This window comes from Balaenoptera physalus, assembly GCF_965194825.1.
Source record: "Balaenoptera physalus genome assembly, chromosome: 20".
Lineage (NCBI taxonomy): Eukaryota > Metazoa > Chordata > Mammalia > Artiodactyla > Balaenopteridae > Balaenoptera > Balaenoptera physalus.
In genome coordinates this window covers 15349482-15371178 of record NC_138901.1, presented here as the reverse complement: position 1 = coordinate 15371178, position 21697 = coordinate 15349482, and the positions used below count along the sequence as shown (strand labels likewise).

General features: G+C 34.1%; 1 protein-coding gene across 18 annotated transcripts in view; it reads left to right on the top strand.

Moving 5' to 3' along the window:
• Nucleotides 1-21697, top strand: part of TANC2 (tetratricopeptide repeat, ankyrin repeat and coiled-coil containing 2) — a gene marked incomplete at its 3' end in the record, with an annotated part of 361692 nt that overhangs the window by 212771 nt on the left and 127224 nt on the right. For all 18 annotated transcript variants that reach the window (XM_082443054.1, XM_082443053.1, XM_082443067.1 and 15 more), the window contains 2 exons: nucleotides 1694-1880; nucleotides 11696-11959. In XM_082443054.1, the coding sequence (XP_082299180.1) occupies nucleotides 1694-1880; nucleotides 11696-11959 (451 nt within the window). The remainder of the gene's footprint in view (nucleotides 1-1693; nucleotides 1881-11695; nucleotides 11960-21697) is intronic.

Below are 21697 nucleotides of genomic sequence, written 5' to 3'. Positions count from 1 at the left end.
TGATTCTTCCAATCCAAGAACATGGTATATCTCTCCATCTGTTTGTATCATCTTTAATTTCTTTCATCAGTGTCTTATAGCCTTCTGCATACACGTCTTTTGTCTCCTTAGGTAGATTTATTCCTAGGTATTTTATTCTTTTTGTTGCAATGGTAAATGGGAGTGTTTCTTTAATATCTCTTTCAGATATTTCATCATTAGTGTATAGGAATGCAAGAGATTTCTGTGCATTCATTTTGTATCCTGCTACTCTACCAAATTCATTGATTAGCTCTAGTAGTTTTCTGGTAGCATCTTTAGGATTCCCTATGTATAGTATCATGTCATCTGCAAACAGTGACAGTTTTACTTCTTCTTTTCCAATTTGGATTCCTTTTCTTTCTTTTTCGTCTCTGATTGCTGTGGCTAAAACTTCCAAAACTATGTTGAATAATAATGGTGAGAGTGGGCAACCTTGTCTTGTTCCTGGTCTTAGAGGAAATAGTTTCAGTTTTTCACCATTGAGAACGATGTTGGCTGTGGGTTTGTCATATATGGCCTTTATTACGTTGAGGTAAGTTCCCTCTATGCCTACTTTCTGGAGGGTTTTTATCATAAATGGGTGTTGAATTTTGTCAAAAGCTTTTTCTGGATCTATTGAGATGATCATATGGTTTCTCTCCTTCAATTTGTTAATATGGTTTATCACATTGATTGATTTGCGTATATTGAAGAATCCTTGCATTCCTGGGATAAACCCCACTTGATCATGGTGTATGATCCTTTTAATGTGCTGTTGGATTCTGTTTGCTAGTATTTTGTTGAGGGTTTTTGCATCTATGTTCATCAGTGATATTGGCCTGTAGTTTTCTTTCTTTGTGACATCTTTGTCTGGTTTTGGTATCCGGGTAGGATGACATTTCTTGAGTGTTTGAAAAAACATAGACTTTCATTCATTATTTCATTAATTTATTTGGGTAGAAAGAGCTAAAGAAAAGCAAATTGTCATTAAGTTAGGTAAACCAGAATATATTACCGTCAGTCTTTTTGGTGATTATTCATTACTTCCCATCAAAAATGTGAAAAGGAGGTAACTTTAGGTGTAAGAATCACTCAGTGATCTCAGTCTGTAATCAGTTTCTACAGAGAAATTATTTCATTTTGTATTAAATTAATATTGTTTGATCTATTTTATTTGACAAACTTTTAGATAAGGCATTTTCCCTGCATTCATTTATTGTCTCTGAGCAGCCCCCTATGTATCAAAAAACAACCCATTTATTTGCATTAAGAACTTTATTTTTATTTCTCCTTGGCTGCAGAGATATTTTTTTTCTATCCAAAGAAAATTATTAGCAAGAAAAAGTTCCAAGCCTTCAGAAAAATTTCGATTGAAAATAGCAAGAAAAATTTGTGGTTAATAAGTAAATTCCTCTATTAGTTCATAGCAATGATAAAGACTACTTGTCACTGTGAGTTTCCTAGGCAGAAAAACAGGCCAGTTTCTGCTCATGTTAAATTTATCAAGTTTCACCTTAATTATAGAACACAGAATGCTTTATCCTGGAAGGCAAAAACAAGCAGAACTTAATAGATGTAAAAGTTGTGCATGTAGATTTTTTTCCTTTTCTTATCAAAACATGTGTTTTACCATAAGATATATTTTACTTTAACAGCTGATCAGTTTATCTTATTTTTCATTTCAATTTTTCAGACCTCAGCAATCACCCAGAGGATAAGTCCCTGTTCCACCTTGACTAGCAGCACTGCCTCTCCACCAGCCAGTAGCCCCTGCTCCACTCTCCCGCAAGTCAGTACAAATGCAACTGCCAAGGATGGCAGCTATGGGGCTGTCACTAGTCCAACCTCCACCCTTGAAAGCAGAGATAGTGGTATCATTGGTAAGTTGGTTTTTATATTAATCATTAAAAAAGAAATCATTTTGTGTCTTTTTTTCTTTTTAAAATAATTACACAAGCTCAAGGTTTTCAAAAATTCTGCTTTTGAGTTACTGAGATGTATATATAAAATGTGTCCTTTTCTTTTTAATGATACAGGAGAGAGACATAAAGGGTAAACAAAATGAGAGGTATCCCTCCCTGCTTAACCAGTCCTTTAAGGATATTATCTGATAAAAGAAGGGATGAATAGAAAAAATTCTTTCTACTTCTTCTTGTAAATTCACATGCATCATCTGTCTACCAACAGAAGTGGTTCAGAAAAAGTTTATTCCTCACTGAACTAGTAGTTTCTCGGTGGTTCTCAGTTCTTCGTATTATTGCCTGTTGTATATTTGTTAAGGGGAGTCAGTCACATAGAAATGAGCAAAGTTTTGGGAAAAGAAGAATCTGAAGGCAAAGAGGAGAAAAGAAGACTGAGCACAGACTCTTAGGGCACGTTCAAATTGAGCAGGGGGTGAGAGGTGTGAGAATGAGCCAGTAGATACAGAAAAAGGGTAGTCAGACAGATAGGAGAAAAAGTGGGGCAGTATAATGTTACCAGTGCCAAGGAAGATAAAAGTTTCAAGGAAGGGGTGAGGAGAGGCTGGTCAACAAATGACAGAAGCTGAAGAGGCTAGGAAAATGGAAACGATAAAGGAATAAAGACAATGAAATATTTTTTCCTCATTTGGCTTCCTTCTAAAGGTTATCAAATCAAAATATTTATTTGTTTAGATGTTATTGCAGATATTCTAATGCCATGTCAACTAAGCATATCTCTAGTACTTAAATGAATATACATCAACATGTGAATTTATTCACTTTAAATAAATAATGAGTTGATAAAAAGAATATTTTTACAGCAAAGTTACAGGATACAAAATCAACATACAAAAACCAGTTGCATTTCTATACCCTAACAATGGATAACCAAAAAAAATAAAATTGAGAAAGCAATTCCATTACAGTAGCATCAAAAAGAATAAAATACTTAGGAATAAATTTAACCAAGGAGGCAAAAGGCATGTACACTAAACACTATAAAACATTGCTAAAGAAATTTTAAAAGACTTAAATAATTGGAAATATATCCTGTGTTCATGGATTGGAAGACTGATATTGTTAAAATGATAATATTTCTCAAAGCAATCTGCAGAATCATTGACATCCTTATAATAATCCGAACAATGTTCTTCGCAGAAATAGAAACACCCATTCTAAAATTCATGTGAAATCTCAAAGGACCCCAAATAATCAAAACAATTTTGAAAAAGGAGAACAAAGTTGGAGGACTCACATTTCCTGATTTTAAAACTTATTACAAAGCTCCTAAAAGGCAGTATTCATGTCTAATAATTTTATATACCCTTAGTATCTAACATAATAATTTCTAATTTGTGATTACTTTATATGAGAAGTCATTATGAAGATATTATCATTAAATAGCTAAATATTTTAACTAAATAAAATACATAGATAGATAAAATATGGTGAAAATTGACCTCTTTTCCTAACCTCTGAAATAGTTTATAGAAAATTGGAATTACCTGTTTCTTGACTATTTAGTAGGACCTGCCATTAAAATATTTCGGACCTGTTATTTTCTTTATGTCGATTTTTTAAACTACTATTTCAGTGTATTTAATACTATAGGACTTAAAAATTTTTCTTTTTCTTCCTGAATCTGTTTTCCTTAGTAATGGTTTTTATCTTTTTTCAAATTTATTTGCAAAAAGTTGTCCAAAATATTCTCTTCTCATGACATCACTACCTACCCAGGAACCCAAGCTAGAAAGCCAAGAGGAGAGTCCTTCCCACCTTCCTTCCCCCTGTATTTCTCATCCCTGTATTGTTTTTTCATCTTTCCTAGCATTCCCTTGATAGTCCGCATTATCTTAGACCTAGATTAATACAAATCTAACTGTTCTCTCTGCGTTTTTTGTCTTGTCCTAAGTCTGTTTTTCACACAGTCACCAAAGTGAATTAACTGAAAAACAATATTTTGATTCTGTTATCTATAAGATGAAGTGAGCTACCTGAAAATCAAATCTGATCAGATCACTCCTTTGGCTCCCATTTACCTAGCAGATAAAGGCCAGGCTCTCCTGATCTGACCGTAGCCAATTTCTCCAGCCTTCAAGCCCACTACTTTCGGCCTTGTATATATTATTCTGGCAACTTTAGATTTTGTTGTTACCTGACACATTCGTTTTCTCATCTCTGTGCTTTTGCTCATATTGATCATTCTGCCTTGTAATCTCCTCTCTCTCTCTTAAATTTGACTAACTCCTACATATTTTTTAAGATTCACCTTGAGTATTGTGTCACCACTACTACCACCACCTCTCTTCACTTCTCCATTCCACCTCCTATCCAATACATATTATTATTCTGTGTTCCCAGTAATACCTGTACATATCTGTATCATTACATTTAACACATGGTATTATAATTACTTTTGGAGCCTGCTTTTCACCATTAGACTGTTTCTTGTTAGCCAAAATTGTGTGGTAGCATAGTAGGTGCTCAAAGGAAAGAAAGCTTAAGTGTGGAAGGATAGGGGATAAAGGACTGACCTGGCACTTTACTTTTTTGACAGGTGTTTAGAGTGACCATTGGGTACAAGATGGAACTTTATTAAATTTTTAATAAATAATAGAGATTAGAATTCTCCATCGACTAATCTTATTCTCTTAAGTTCTCTTTATGATTCATTTTGGCCCAGTGACTTTCATAATCCCAGCCAAACCTCTTCCTGGGTTCTTCTGTCGATCTTATTAGAGTGTCTGTAACTGCATTATCATCTATTCTGCCATACATAAAAAAATAGCTTTAGAAATATGTTCATCCAAGAAGAAGGCATGGTGCTGACAGATTGGATAAAATCCGTTTACAAGTAGTTACCTTTCAAAGTGGAAGCTTAACATGTCAGTGAGTGTTCAGAATAAATGTTCATAATGTTCTGAAAATTAAAAATGAGATCCTGCTTTGACTTATAGCAGACAGTGTTCCTCATTTTTTTTTTCTGATAAATTTCCAGAATTGTGTTCCTTGTAAATATAAGTGCCTTTGTGGATAAGAGAGCTAATTTCAAGAATAATGAACTTCCATTCTTTAATGTGTATAAATACTGAAACAGATTTACTTGCAAAATAATGAGAGAAGAAAGAGAATAATGTCTGTTGCTAAAATTACATAAGACTATAGAGTAGTTATCAAATTATATGTGAGCAGCTTATCTTGAGAAATGACTTGTTTCCCTTTAGTTTTTTTTCACTGCAGTCTGATTTGGAAGAAAATTGTATATGGCATAAGTAATAATAGTCAAAGATATTGTTATTACCTTGGAAATCTCAAGGCTGGCCTACCTTAACTGTTAAATATGTTTCAAGTATTTTCCCCACTGATTATAGAAACATCTGCTTTTCCAAATTAACTATTGCTTATATTATTTCAAACAAAAACTTCCAAGATGGTCTGTTGTTTATTAGTGTTCCATATTTAAATCTTGCCCCATCAGCAAAAAGCACAAAAGTTATTAAATGTATTAATTTAAATTATCTATTTTTAATTTCTTTATATATCAGTCAGTTCAGTGTGAATTCCTTATGATTACATTTTGTAATTATAGCAATCAGAATTTTAGTGATGCCTGCTGTATCACTCTTATAGCATGCCAAAATATGTAGAATTCTAGTTATAAGAATCAGAATACTAGAAATGCAGAGTTCCTGAATTTTTTAAGTACTGTTAATGTAAAAAGTTCCTCTCTCAGATTCTAAAAGGTTGTAAACAACTGTAACTTCTTAGATTCTATGTGGTCTAGATTCACCCCAGATGTAATTTAATTTCTACCACAGAAAGCATTCTCTGTTCCAATCATAGCTTCCCTTTCCTCAAACTCACAACCTTTCTTAAATATGCGGTAAAATATCACTGACATGATTGTCAGGTATTTACAGTGTAATTTCATATTTGTTACTCTTATTTTATTGGTATAACTTTAATGGTATAATGGCCTCATATATGTGCCTAGTTAGATACTACCAACTACATATAATCTCCTATCAGCTTATATATAAGCTCCTATATAGCTTCAAGCAAAAATCTTGATAATCGTAAACTCTGTGAGATATACATCATTTTTATATCCTATTCCTTTTTCATGTTAAGTTTCAATAATGGGCTGATTTGGTATGGTGTTACATAGCAAAATGAATTCAAGCATGGATCCATTTAGGCATGTTTCTTGCCTTTTGTTTATCTGGAGATCACAGTTCCTTCCAGAAGGGTATAATTCTTTTTAAATTTCTTTTTTTTTTAATTTATTTATTTGTTTATTTTTTATTTTTGGCTGCGCTGGGTCTTCGTTGCTGTACGCGGGCTTTCTCTAGTTGCGGTGAGCGGGGGCTACTCTTCATTGCAGCGCGTGGGCTTCATATTGCTGTGGCTTCTCTTGTTGCGGAGCATGGGCTCTAGGCGCGCGGGCTTCAGTAGTTGCGGCACTCGGGCTCAGTAGTTGTGGCTCGCGGGCTCTAGAGCACAGGCTCAGTAGTTGTGGTGCACGAGCTTAGTTGCTCCACGGCATGTGGGATCTTCCCGGACCAGGGATCAAACCTGTGTCCCCTGCATTGACAGGCAGATTCTTAACCACTGTGCCTCCAGGGAAGTCCCAGAAAGGTATAATTCTTGAATTCCCTCTTTTAATCAAATCTCAGGATTTTTTTTTTCTTTAGGTCTGATTTATTGCCAAATTTGGTCTTATATCCTTTAGCCTTATATCACTTAACACCTAGGAAGATGAAGTATCTACAGCTTTGCTCATTGTTGAGTGATTATGTTTTCCTAATATTTCACATTAGTAACTAAAAAGCAAAATCAGAAACTCCTAATCAAAGACCTTTGTTCCTTTCGTAACATATATTCCAGTAGGATGTTATATGTTCTTTTTTTGATCCAAATTTTCACGTTTAAAAAATCACCTCCCTGAGTCATAAACTTGAACATTAGATAATTTGAGTTATTTTTTTGTATTTTCTCCAACCTGTTTTCAGAAATGTGCAATTGTATCTTCACTGCTAAGTTTCTCCAGTTATTGTGCTAGTGACTCTGTCATCCTTCCCACCTTCTACTTACTTAGCACTAATAAATTTTTGGTAGCTATAGTGTTATATTTATATGGCATGGCATATATGTTAAAGAAGTCTAGATACTGCCTATTAAATCGATCAAGGAGACCAAACAGAGCATTTCTCTTGCATAATTGACCTAACTAATATAATAATAATAATAATAATAATAATAATAATAATAATAATAATAGTAACAACAACCATTGATTGAGTACAAAGTATGAGGCGGGTACCATTACTTAATCCTTATAATCATCTTATAAGAAAATAGTTGTAAAGGTTTCACAGGATCAGGTAATTGAAAGGGTACGTAAGACTCCGCAGAAAAATGGTTACGAGAAGCTTGTAGTAAAGATACAGTGCAGCAGGCGAAAGAGAGTGCAGGAGAGCACTGAGGATCCATTCCCAAGTGCAGCTCTCCAGGTTCTTTTTTTCTTTTTAACATCTTTATTAAAAAGTTAATAAATACTTTGGAGTATAATTGCTTTACATTGTTGTTAGTTGCTGCTGTATAACAAAGTGAATCAGCTATACATATACATACATCCCCATATCCCCTCCCTTTTGCGTCTCCCTCCCACCCTCCCTATCCCACCCCTCTAGGTGGTCACAAAGCACCGAGCTGATCTCCTTGTGCTATGCGGCTGCTTCCCACTAGCTATCTGTTTTACATTTGGTAGTGTATATATGTCCATGCCACTCTCTCACTTCGTCCCAGCTTACCCTTCCCCCTCCCCGTGTCCTCAAGTCCATTCTCTACATCTGCGTCTTTATTCCTGTCCTGCCCCTAGGTTCTTCAGGACCATTTTTGTTTTTTTAGATTCCATATATATCCAGGTTCTTTCGTAATCAAATAGGATGTGCCTGTCCCCAGAGTATAAATCACCGAGATTTGTATAAGGAATCTTGGTTTCAGGAGAGCCCCCCAGAAGTTTACAGTGAAGCTTTTTATGCCCCTCTGGTCACATAGCTAAGCTAGGCTGTCCAAGTAGTCCAGGTGTAAGCTGTCAATAAACAACTAGACCTGGTTGCTACCAGGGGAGTTTCAAACTTTAAACAGCAAATTATAAATCATTAGTTATCCCAGTTGACCTTATCTTGGCAAAGAGTTCCAGGCATCCCCAGAGATAAGCGTAGGGCTGGCCCAGTCTAGCTGTAAATTAACTCTGTCTTACATAATAGTATAACAATCTTTCTTAAACTTGGAAAACTGAGATTCAAAAATAATTGGTCCCAGATCACATAGATATTAAGAGGCAAAGCTAAGAGTCAAGTTCAGGTCTGTATAACTTCAAAACCTATGGTCCTAATTATTACAAAACAGTGCATAGTTCTAAAATAATTCTCTCTCAGAACAGAGGACCTAAGACTATTATCTGGCATTAAAAATTTAGTCTTTATCAACAAAAGCAAAGTAGTGAATCAAGATAAAAATTATTTCTATCAGTTTTTTTTTATATTTATTTGTTTATTTATTTGGTTGTGTCGGGTCTTGGTTGCAGCAGGCAGGCTCCTTAGTTGTGGCTCACGGGCTCCTTAGTTGTGGCTCGAGGGCTCCTTAGTTGCAGCACATGGGCTCCTTAGTTGCAGCAGGCGGGCTCCTTAGTTGTGACATGCCTGTGGGATCTAGTTCCTGGACCAGGGATCAAACCCAGGCCCCCTACATTGGGAGTGTGGAATCTTAATGACAGTGCCACCAGGGAAGTCCCTACTATCAGTTTTTAATTATTACAGATGACAAGCAAATGTGCTTGTACCCATGTACACTTACAATGGGTGCATTTTATGGTATGTAAATTGTACCTCAATAAAACTTTTAAATATATGGAGCTAATTTTATTCACAATGAGCCTGTTTATAAGTCTGTAATTCCTACTTCCTCACACTATCTTCCTGGCCTATATGGCAATATAAACAGAAATGCCATGTAAGCAGTTCTTTATACTGAGGTAGCAATTTTTTTTTCTATATCAAGGAAGGAAAATGGAGAAATTTTCAGAAAAATCTCTTTAGTTACTTACAACTCAATATTTCCCACTATTCTTTGTTCCACCTGGGAATGACTAGGTCTAGAGAATTAAAATGGAGATAGAATAGGTCTCGTGGAAAACAAATACGTATATTTTTCAATGAGAGGCCATGTCTTCCTCTTCAACTCCACTCATAGAAACTTTGCACATAGGGGTGCTTAATTTATATAGGCCAATATCTGACATATAGACTGCTTGGGCTTTAGACTTTTGAAACTTTTAGTAGCCACATGAATCAAAATATCATTGCATTCTCTGGTGCTTCATTCACCTTGGTGACTTTAAGTTATATGATAAGTTCTCACTATAGAGGAATGGTTGAGTAAAATAGGAGCATCCATAAAATTGACTAATATGCAAACATTAGTATGTTGCTATTAAAAATAGCATTTCATTTTGTGATTCTTCATTTTTTCTGTGTGTGACCTCTTTTGCCACAGGATTGTCCTTTTTCTGGGATTAAGGATTTAGGGCCTATCTTGTTCACCACTGTAGTCTGACACATACTAGTTGCTCAATAAAATTTTATTGGCTAGATAAGTGAATGAAATTAACTAAAAGTCACCATATTCTGTGAAAAGCATCAGTGAAGCAAAAATGTACAAAATTCCTAAATGGGAATGGTTAACCAGAGGATTTTACTTCTAGTATTTTATGTGAGTTGTCTGTTTTCACTCTTTCTGTGCCCCAATGGTTCTGGACCATTGAGCATCCAATAAAACTAATTTTATTCATCCTCTCAACAAATATTTGTTGATCATATACTGTGTGCCAGGGACTAGATACATTTCTCTCTAGTGAAAAAGGGCAAGGGATACTTTGGGTTTGAAAAACAAGTGAACTATATAATAACAGGTTTGGTTCATGCAGATAGTACAATTGTAGTGCAAAATGACATCACTGCTCTTCTCACATTGGGAAACTGGATGTCTTCCTTGTCTTTACTTTTAAATACCATGACCATAGAAGCCCTTCCTTATTATAAACTTTATCATTTAAATGATAAAATAGGGTCCATAGGCCACTGAATAATTCTGTCTTTGTACCATGAATTAATTCAAAGTTTCTCAAATCTTTTCACCACCAATGAGGACTTTCATAATTTTTATTGATAGACCCCATATTTTTGAAAAAATTTTCAGCATCACTCTATTCATTATCCAATAGTTTCTATCTCATTTCTTATTTATCAAATGTATACATATATATATCTATATACGTATGATATGTATACATATATATATCTGCCAAAATTTCTGTTCAACATGAGATAACTAATGTTATCACCCTTGATATAATTGCAGCTAAGTTTATAGAAACTTGATGTTGTAGGTAACTAGTCGACATATTATTACTTATAAATTATTTGAAAACATATTATTACTTACAAATTTTTTGAAATATTGAAAATAGTGAAACCCATTACTACCTTCTCAGACCTTTAAAGGTGTCGTGTTCCAGTGTTTGGAGCCTACTGAATGTGCTCAGGGTTTATCTGGAGAAAAGGGGTATATTTCTGGAATATATACCTGGGTAAGACCACACAGATACAAGTGAATCCTAGCCAGCTCTGATTTGGGACCTAAGGATAAAAACTTCTGCTGGGACACACCACCAAAAAAAACATGAAAGGCAAAGGGTTAACTAACAGACACTTTACATGTAGACAAGTCCTCCGGGAAACAGAAGTTTTACATTCTCCAGCTTTCATTATACTGAGCCTAGCAGCTGTGTGAACTCCAAGCTTCTAGCTAAGAATTAAAAGCCAGCTGAATCACCACATCTTTACACCAAATGAAATTATACTTCAGTCAAATTTTACAGAAAGAAAGATGTTTAAATATATTTTGAAGTAATAAGACAATTTCCAGAAATTAGGATAAGAAGCATGCCTCTGTTGAAAAAGAACGCATGCAGACACATACACACATAATATAAATTTGCACCTATATATTATCACTGAACATATTTAGAGATTATACAGTATGCTATAGAATCCATAAAATCTCATTGGGGAAGGTGTAACATTGTGTTTGGTGGCAAAAAGGTTAGGATCCGTTGGGCTATTTATGATTGAAAGATAAATACATGAAATGAATTTTTAATTAAAAACAGAGGCCTTGTAGTGTTTCCTTATTTAGACAGATTCTTTCTCCTATATTAGCATCTACTTAGGGAATGTTTCTATATTTTCTAATTCTTTGTTTCATATAAAGGGCCAGGAAGGAAAAATATAGGATAAAAAGAGTATAAAGATCTTTTTGACACCTCTAGGGCTCTCCAGCAGTCCATGAAAAGTATGTAAATTCCCTTTTGATGAAATTCTACAGTTTTTACCATTGGTAGGCCTTATTTGTAGGCCCTTTAGCACTGAATTTGTTTAATTCATTAAAATAGAGTTGTTAAAAGTAAATCTTTGAGAGAGAACCTGTGTGAGAGAGTTATATTTTGGTTTCAATTGTTTAAACTTCATGATGGAAATGAAATCATCAGTAACTTTTTAAAAATAATGTTTCTAATATTGTCATTATCTAGTCATGTATTTGGAGAGTAGTAAACAGATTAACCTCGAGGTTTGGTTTTCTTTTTTAATTCACTTTACTCTTTTTTTCAGCTACCTTGACAAGCTATTCTGAAAACATGGAACGCACAAAATACGTTGGGGAAAGCAGTAAAGAATTAGGATCTGGAGGAAACCTAAAGCCTTGGCAGTCTCAAAAATCCAGCATGGATTCCTGTTTATATCGAGTAGATGAAAACATGACGGCTTCCACCTATAGTCTGAATAAGATCCCAGAGAGGAATTTGGAAACAGTTTTATCACAGTCAGTACAGTCTATTCCTCTTTATCTTATGCCACGGCCAAATTCAGTAGCAGGTAAGTTTTATTTTTTTTAAATCACCATTTTACTGGCATATATATTGAAATGAAGATAAATTCTGCTCTCACAGTATTTAAATTTTCCATTCATCTTCAACTAAGCTATTCTTTTATGTTTGGGTAATATACATGTGTATATCTTTTTGAACCTGGGGGAAGGTTCGTGTTCCTTAAGTGATTGTTTAGTTCTGCTTCCAAAATATAAATATAAAATAGGGACTTCCCTTGCAGTCCAGTGGTTAAGACTTCACCTACCAAAGCAGGGGCTGCGGGTTTGATCCCTGCTCAGGGAGCTAAGATCCCACATGCCTCCGGCCAAAAAACCAAAACATAGAACAGAAGCAATGTTGTAACAAATTCAATAAAGACTTAAAAAAAGAAAAAAAAAAAAAAGGTCCACATCAAAAAAAATCTTAAAAGAAAACCAAAATATAAATATAAAATAAAAACACATAAAATCAAAAAGAGAACCTATAAAGTATATTGTCAAACTGTTAAAAATCTTTTCTCACATCATTAGTCTTTCACAGGATTTCAATTTGAGATTTTAGATTTTAAAAACTTTAGTTATAAAAAACATTATTTGGGAATTCCCTGGTGGGCCAGTGGTTAGGATTCTGAGCTTTCACTGCCAAGGGCCTGGGTTCGATCCCTGGTCAGGGAACTAAGATCCCATAAGCTGCGCTGTGCAGCCAAAGTAAAAAATAAAAAACATTATTAAATTGAAGTATATTTCAGTAAAATTTATATTACCAGAAACATCACCTATAGTTTGAGAGAGTGACAGGCAGGCAAGAATTCACCTTCCCCATTCGAAGAGCTCAATATATTCACGATACACTGGCTGTCTTACCGTAGTAGAATCATCAGGTACCTACATTGCTAGAGAATAACTCAAACACCACTAGCAGTCTCAGTCATAAGGGGATGATACAGATAGTAAGTGGCTGGAATATGGAGCCATTATTCTTTAGCAGCTGTTCAGAACTACATCAAGGGATATTTTTAATACAGCTAAGTTGCTATTTAATAATTCAGACCAGGACTTTTGCAGAATAGTTGGGAATTCTGACATTTTCAAAATGCATCATCATCTGGACTTTGTCCATGCTACAAAATCAAAGTTATGTTTGTCTTTCTTACTTGCCTGATGAGTGTCAGGATGGGTTTATCTCACTGACACAAGATAGTAAAATACTTATTGTAGTCAAGAGCTCTTTCCAGATGTAATTATTTATGTTACGCAGATGATGGTGTGATGCTTCTTGCCTTTCCCATCTCCCTTCTGTACCTTTTCTAAACCATTACTCTTTGTTCCGTCCTCTGGGGACCATCAGCATCTGTCATCAGATGTGATTACGAGGAGCATGGCTCATCTGGAAGATCAGTAACTGCAGAAGATTTTAATATTAATTTTTCAAGATTATTCACTTTTATATAATGACAGAAAATTTTCTCTCCTGGGTTCTTTTAAATATGATGATCCCCAACCATGACATCATTTTTAGAATCCTAGAATGCTATAACTTATGAGAAATTGCTAGGCAAATTCAGTCTATCCAAAAGAGAAGCATTTAAATCCTTGCTTACATAAAAATGGAAAATATAGCTACCAACCTTAATGGTACATCCCAGTTTACTTCTTAACTAAGCTGCAATGATTTCTAAGAGAGTTCTGGCTCTGTTACTTGAGAAGAACACTGAGCACTTAGTAGGAAACCGAGGTATAAGCTTCTTTTGTTCTCTTTTTAGTTTACTGAAGAGATTATAAAATACTTTTCCCTTGTTGAGCATAAGTGTCTGTAAAGATTCATTATTTTACCCTATGCAAAAACTAACTTTAGGTTTTACAAAAAGTTGTGCAGGACTAATTAGATATGATTCATCCCTCACTGTCTCTAAAGCTTTCTAACACTGTTGCTTTCCAGAAATTGGCATAAGGCAGCTGTCAGAAGCATCAATAAGTTATCAGACATTTCTCTAACTAATAGATATTGAAGAAATTGACTGTATAGAACCCAGGTTTCTATACCAGGTATTTTCATCACCGGGTAAAAATATAATTTGAAATATGTTTTTAAAAAAACTTTAAAAAGCAAGCAGTATTTTATCAGGTGAAGAGTACATTCTTCCATTATATGGGTTGTAAGATTTTTGTCTATTTAGAATTTTATCTTGTAGGCGCTGTTATTCTAGTTACTTAATAAAATCTTTTAAATTGTGGTCAACTTTTAGGGAATTGTCATTCAATTTGTGAATTTTTCAGACTTCTTAACTACCTCTCGTGGTATATTTTTTGCAAACTGCCATTTAGCAACTTTACTGTTTGTAGTCGTCAACATACTTGTGGCTACAATTGTACTTCAGTAACTTTTTGCATATCCATTGGAACAGTGACTGAAGCAAATATTAAGATTTTTTTGGAGAATTACAGGAGGGAATTCTAATTGACATCCATTGTTGTTTTGGTAACCTACTCAGCTACAGTGTGACAAATGCTATAATACAGTAATTTGTAAAGTACCATAGGAACACAGAGAAGGAAGCATCTAAGTGCAAAGGGGAGAGTAGGGTAGAGAAGAACAGAAAACATCACAGAGAAGGACAAATAAGAATTCACTAGAAGGACTAAGAGAAGAAAGAGGAAGGAGGCACCAAGAACTTAAAGAACTTGGCATATAATTGGTATTTCTGCATGACTAGGACCTGGGGTATATGGAAGGAATGGTAGAAAATGATGTTGAAAGGGATGCCAAGGACCTTATGCACTCTGATGTTATGTTGGGTTTACTTTGTTGATAGTGAGTTTAAACAGGAGCCATATTATCACATTTGCAGTTCAAAAGAATGACTGTACGTATCCATCCCTTATAAGATAGACTGAAGGGCAAAAGCCTGGAGTTAGAGAAAATAGTTAAAAGTTTCTGGTATTGTGCAAAATTATAGTGAATTGAATTGCCAGGTTATATCAATAGAGTTGAGAGAGTGGCTTGAGAGATCTTCTTCTTTTTTACCTTAAAAAATAACATTTATTAGATTTTTTAATAGATATAAAGAAGAAAACAAAACAAAAAATGAGCTATAATCTCCTTGCCCAGTGGTTCCTGGTGACATATTCTAGAAATTAAAGATTCATATATATTACATAATATATATAAAATAAAAATTCAAATTCAAACAAAAAACACAAAAGGAAAAGCCACTCTCCCCTCTCTTCTTAGTAAAAAGTTAATATTATGATTCTTTAAAAAATATATATTATACATATAATATTATATACATAATATAATAATATTATATAGCTACATGTGATTATAATATATGTAAGAGACATGTGGGGTCAAAAATCAATAAAATTTATACAAGAGAAATGAAAGCATATGTTCTTACCCAGATTTACACAAATCTTAGCAGCTTTATTTGTAATGGCCACAAATTGTCAGTATCCCAAATGCCCATCAACAGGTGAATGGATAAACAAATTAAGCATATCTTTACAGTGAATACTACCCAGCAGTAAAAAGAATGAACTGATACTGCAACAACATGTATGAATCTCAAAATAGTTAATGCTGAGTGAAAGAAGCCAGATTTTTTAAAAGTACATACTATATGATTACATTTATATAAAATCCTAGAAAATGCAAACTAATCTATAGGCACAGAGGGTCTCTCTTGCAATACAACCATCTGCACGTGCAAGTTTCACCGAGCCCTCTTTGTATTACCCTGTGGGAATTGGGGCTCATAACTGACACAATGTTGATACTCTGGCTACTGTTACTCCTCTGAGTAATAAACTGTCTTTCATCTATGACCTAGATGTCTCATGTCTTCTTCCTCAACATCCAGGCTTGTTAGCTTACAAGTAGGATAAAATATCAGATCCTTCACAGCTCTTGACAGTGAAATACCATTATACCCATACCTAAAAAAATTAAAAGGAATGGCAATGCCAAGTGTTCATGAGGATGTGATGCAATTGGAATTGTCATACATTGCTGATGGGGGTATATTAATAAATTGGCATTACCACTTTGTAAAGCTGCTTGGCAAGATCTGTTAAAGGTATATAAAGCTATATGTGCATGTTACCTAAAACCTAGCGATTCCACTCCTGCATAGACTAGCCATCAAAAGTAAGTCCTTATATTCACCAAAAGACAAATATAAGAAAGTTCATATCAGTTTTAGTTATAATACCCAAAAGCTGAAATTAATCCACACGTCCATCAACAATCTTGATGAATTGTGTACAACAATGAAAAAGAACGTACTACTGCTATAGACAACATCATGGAGAGTGCATACTATATGAAGTATGTATATTTATATAAAGTTCAGAAAAACAGAAAAAACTATGGCACTTCTGTGGTGAAGAACTAAAGTAGTGGTTACCTTTGGTGGGAATATCAATTAAGGGAGCCTTCTATATCTTGATCTGAATGGTGGTTGCATGGGTGTATACATAGATAAAAATTTATTGAGCTAAATACTTAAGATTTATGTACACTATGTATATAAATTATACCTCAACTTAAAATACATATAAAGTATATATTTAAGCTCTTGTCTTTCTAAAAGGGTTTCCCTTTGTCTTTGGTTTAGAAATAGCAGTCCTAGGTGACATCACTAGGTCTTTGAAGAAATACCTATTTTTAGTGTTGATTAAAAATATCCAAATAACTTCAAGAACTGGATGATTTACTTAAGGTGTCTCAGAAGTTTGTTCCTTTTTCTTGCAAATAGTATTCCATTGTACGTCTATACCTCATTTTATCTGTCCATTCACCAAGTTGATGGACATTGAGGTTTTTTCCATTTTTTAGCTATTGTGAATACTGCTGCTATGAACATTCTTGTGCCAGTCTTTGAATGGATATATATTTTCATTTCTCTTGAATAGATACCTAGGATTGGAATTGCTGGATCATAGGGTAAATTTATGTTTAACTTTTTAAGAAACTGCGAAACTGTTTTCCAAAGTGACTGCACCACCCACAATGTCTGGAGACTTCTGTTTCTCCATCTCCCGTCTGCCATTTGTTATTGTCTTGCCTCTTATTATGGTTATTCTAGCAGATATGAAATGCTGTCTTGTGGTTTTAATTTGCATTTTCCTAGTGACTAATGATGTTGAGCTTATTTTGTGTGTTTATTAGCTATTCATATATCTTCTTTGGTGAAATACCTATTTTTTATGGGCTGTCTGTCTTCCTATTATTGAGTTGTAAGAATTTGTTGTATATTCTGTATACAAATCCTTATTAGAGATGTGTTTGTAAAATATTTTCTCCCAGTCTGTTGCTTATCTTTTTGTTTTCTTATTGATGTATTTTGAAACACAAAATTTTTTTAAATTTTTATTCCTTTATTGACGTATACTTGATTTACAATGTTTCAGGTGTACAGCAAGGTGTTTCAGTTATACATATATATTTGTATGTATTCTCTTTCAGATTCTTTTCCATTATAGGTTATTACAAGGTATTGAATACAGTACCCTGTGCTATACAGTAGGTCCTTGTTGGTTATCTATTTTATATATAGTAGCATGTATCTGTTTATCCCAAATTCCAAATTTTTCCCTCCCCCCCCTCCCCCTTTGGTAACCATAAGTTTGTTTTCTATGTCTGTAAGTCTGTTTCTGTTTTGTAAATGAGTTCATTTGTATCGTTTTTTAGATTCCACATACAAGTGGTATCATCTGATATTTGTCTTTCTCTGTCTGACTTACTTCACTTAGTATGATAATCTCTAGGTCCTTCCATGTTGCTGCAAATGGCAGTATTTCATTCCTTTTTTTTTTTCATTCCTTTTTATGGCTAAGTAATATTCCATTGTATATATATATACCACATCTTCTTTATCCATTCATCTGAAACACAAAAAATTTGATGACATCAATTTATCAGATTTTTCTTCTGTGGACCATGCTTTTGGTGCCATTTTTTTTAATCATTTTAACAGAAAGTAAACTGTTTATATCAAGTATTATAAGACACTGATTTTTCTTTGTTATTGGAGTTTATTTTAACTCAAATACTGAAAAATACTTCCTTACATACTTAAATGCTTTCTTCCTTCTTCTTTTCCTTCTACCCTCCCTCATGTTAAAACATAAATAAGAGGGATAATATTAGTCTAAATTGTTATTCTGATAAACCTTAATTATTGATTAGTTTTTCACCTATCACAGTGGTCATCTCATAACACTGGCCTTTCTGGCTAGCAGAGATTTTTCAGATTCTTAAGCAGTACTGATCATGCTTCTTCAATAGATCTGTCCTGGAGAATAGGATTTTATACTGTTGGAGGAGCACTTACTGACTATGTTGAACAAAATACTTCATCAGAGAATTATTTCTTGTCAATGTGGAATGTAATACAAACAGACCTGCTATTGCCTACAGGGCAAGTCATAGGTCAAGGAGTAGTTTGTATGGGAAACCATGTATCTGTATCTGTAACCCTGTTCTGTATCTGGAAACCATGGTTTCAGATCCTCACACAGAGGCAGGAAAGTAAACCAAACGACTCAATTATTTTCAAAATTTAATAGATTATAGGTTGAAAGTGTTTCCAGAATGTAGAAAGACAAAATTACTTTCACCTGCTAACTGTATAATGTGTGTAAATATTTGATAAGACCACAATCTCTAGTAGCTTAAGTGATTAGATATCTAAATCAGTTTTTAAAGTAAATTGTATTAGCTCAGGAGGGTCCTCTCTTCTCATTTTAGCTCTAGATATATATGTTTTCCTTTACTTTCTAATGTACATAGAAGTGGTTCCCCAAGCTGGGGGAAGATCAAATACTCAAATCTCCTTGGTGAACAGGAATGATTGAGGATTTCAAATATGAGATGAGTTTGAAATAGGGAAAAAAGTCAGTATATTTTACTTATTAAATTGTTCTAAGCATATGAACGAGGTTAGGGGGTGATGAATGCCAATAATAAAAGGCTTTGTTCAAACTCACCTTTTAAATTTCCTTCTTTTTTAAACTATATCTCAGTATGAGTGATATAATTATTTATTTTAGAGACCAATTAATGTTGAATGATGATATGAAAATACCATTTTCATCACATTTTTAAAAACCTAGGGCATTACTTGTTTAATTGGCCCTTGCTGTGTTATAGACTTCTCCCCACCTGGGGAAGAGAAGCATCCTCTTTAGCTTGAGCTTTGTGGCATCTTTACAGGACCACGTTTGTCACGACCAGGAAATTGTCAAGGAATTATATGAGGCTGATGCTGGATTGAACTCTGAAGAGTAAAACTGTCTATGTTGTTCCATAATTCTTGATTTTAAAGAGAATTGGAGAGGATGTGTGGCTTTTAAAACACTTTTACTTTCAGGGAATGGAGTCAGCACATATAAAATGTTTATGGTGATTTATTTTTTTAAATATTTTCTGAGATTTTAACTCACTACAATGTATTGAAGTAACATATGTAATGAAATTTTTTAAACAATCATGTACTTTTTATTGATTACTAAAATAGGTCTGATTGAATAAATATATTGGTCAATTAGATTTAGCTATATACCTTTAGCAACATAAAGATTCTTAAACAAGTGAAGTCTAAAGTTAATGTACCAATTAAAAGCTCCATATACCACACATGAAAATAGTACTATTTACTGAAAACATAAAAACTTTTATCTTGAATGATGAAGTGATTAAAGGTGAGTTTTGGCAGTCTAGCATTAAAGGTTGGGTTTTTCCTGGAGCAGCTCGGTTTTCTGAATATAAATTTAGAAGTTTATGCACCTTTAAATTAAAATTGTAAAATATGAAAAAATAAAAACTGTCTTTTATTGTTTTCAAAATGTAAATCACTATTGCATATTTTTAAGCCTGTTGTGTTGGAAGGAAGCAGAGAACCTTTGTGGACTTGTGGTTGCATAGCAGAAATTATCAGAGTAGGCTGGCTGTGGTCATCCTTGATGTCTTAAAACGAGATTGGCAATGAATTGGAGGGATATGGGAAGCAGGAAATGTTCACTTACAACAGCTGTCCTCAGTGCTTTGTGTGAAAATGAAGAGTCTATCAGGGAAACATGCAAACAACAGAAGTCAGTTAAAATATAAACTTTCACCATCTGCTTCTTAATGTTTGGAGCTGCACAATTTCCTAAGAGAAGGATCTTAAGAATCAGGTAAATGCAAAATGGGAATCCTGGGGGATTTAAATGAATCCAATCGGAAACTGTAATAAAGATTTTACCAAAAAAAAATAAAATCAGAAATGGGCTTTTCTGCAGTCAGAATGTTGGCTTTAGGAATCAGGGGTGTAAGAACAGCAGAGTGGCTTCTTGCCCAGGCTGTAGCAAACATAAAGTATCATTCCAGGCTCCCTGCTCAGGTCAGCCAGAATGGCAGTTGTGCTACTAAAATCTGTTTGCATTAGTGGCAACTGATATAAGAAGAAACAATTTAAACTGATTCCAAACTCTGTAATACAGAGTTGCCTCTGGAATGTTTTGTACCAAATGTCATCTGCTGGATTTCTTCCTGCCCACTTGTGTATTAAATTCAAAAAGTATGTCAGTTAAATGTTCTGTAAATGAGTCAGCTGTTCCAATCTGATGAAATCTCAGAAAAATATATACTCCCTTTTCCCACTTCCCTCTTCCTTCTCTGAAAACAAGGATTTTTAATGACATAGATTTTATGGGCTTACTTTTTTAAAAGCATTTTCTTTTTACATAAAACTTTTTATTGTTGATTTGTTTTTCCTGTTTCATCAGTTCACTTCAACTTACCTGATTAATTCTTATATTTGTATCTAGAAAGTGTTCATTAAATATTATAGTATTAATTTAATTTGACAGAATTATCTCAAAAAAATTGCCAGGACAATTTCACAGTAAGAGTAGCACTACAAGGTGGGAATACATGTGTCCCTATAGATCTGCCACCGGTGTTTGTATGGGATGATGATGTACAAGGCGTTGTTGTTATAGCCACCTCCTTCATCCTTAGCTTTCAGATAACCCAGTGAGACAAAACCTAATTTGTTATTCATTGATTGTTTGAATATAGGCAAAACACAACGTGTATGTTAAATACAATTATTTAGTCATTAAATAGCACTTATTGAGCATATGCTATGTATGCCAGGCACTCTTCTAAGCACTTGAGAATCATCAATAAACAAAACAAAGATTCTCACCCTCGTGGAACTTACATTCTCACCAGGGAAAGTAAAATAAAGAGAATAAATAAGTAATTTATATAGTATTCAATACAATAGAAAGTGATATGTGTTATAGAAAAACGTAAAGGATTAGCAGTACCTGAAGAAAGATTTTATGAACATCATTGGAGCCAAGCATATTACCATAGCGATGTCTGTTAAACATTAAGCAGAGCAATGAGGAAGGTAAGGATAGAGCCAGACAGATTTCTAAATCTAAGTAGGACTAGCCTGGAATTTAGTTCTGTATTGAGCATTACGTGCAGGGCACTCTGATTTACTCTGAAGGAATGTAGTTATCAAAGATGAATCAGACATTGCCTTAGTTGCCCTCAAGAACCTACCATAATCTAGTAAGGGAAGACAGACAATGTAAACAATTAGCTGAATAACACAAGTTCTAATTAGCCATATATGTATGTGGTTGCTGAAAGGGAGAAGCAATTAATTCTGACTGGGGGATCTATCAGGGAAGCAGAAAAAGTGTAGCCTGAGCAAATTTTGACAATGAGTGAGATGTTTGAC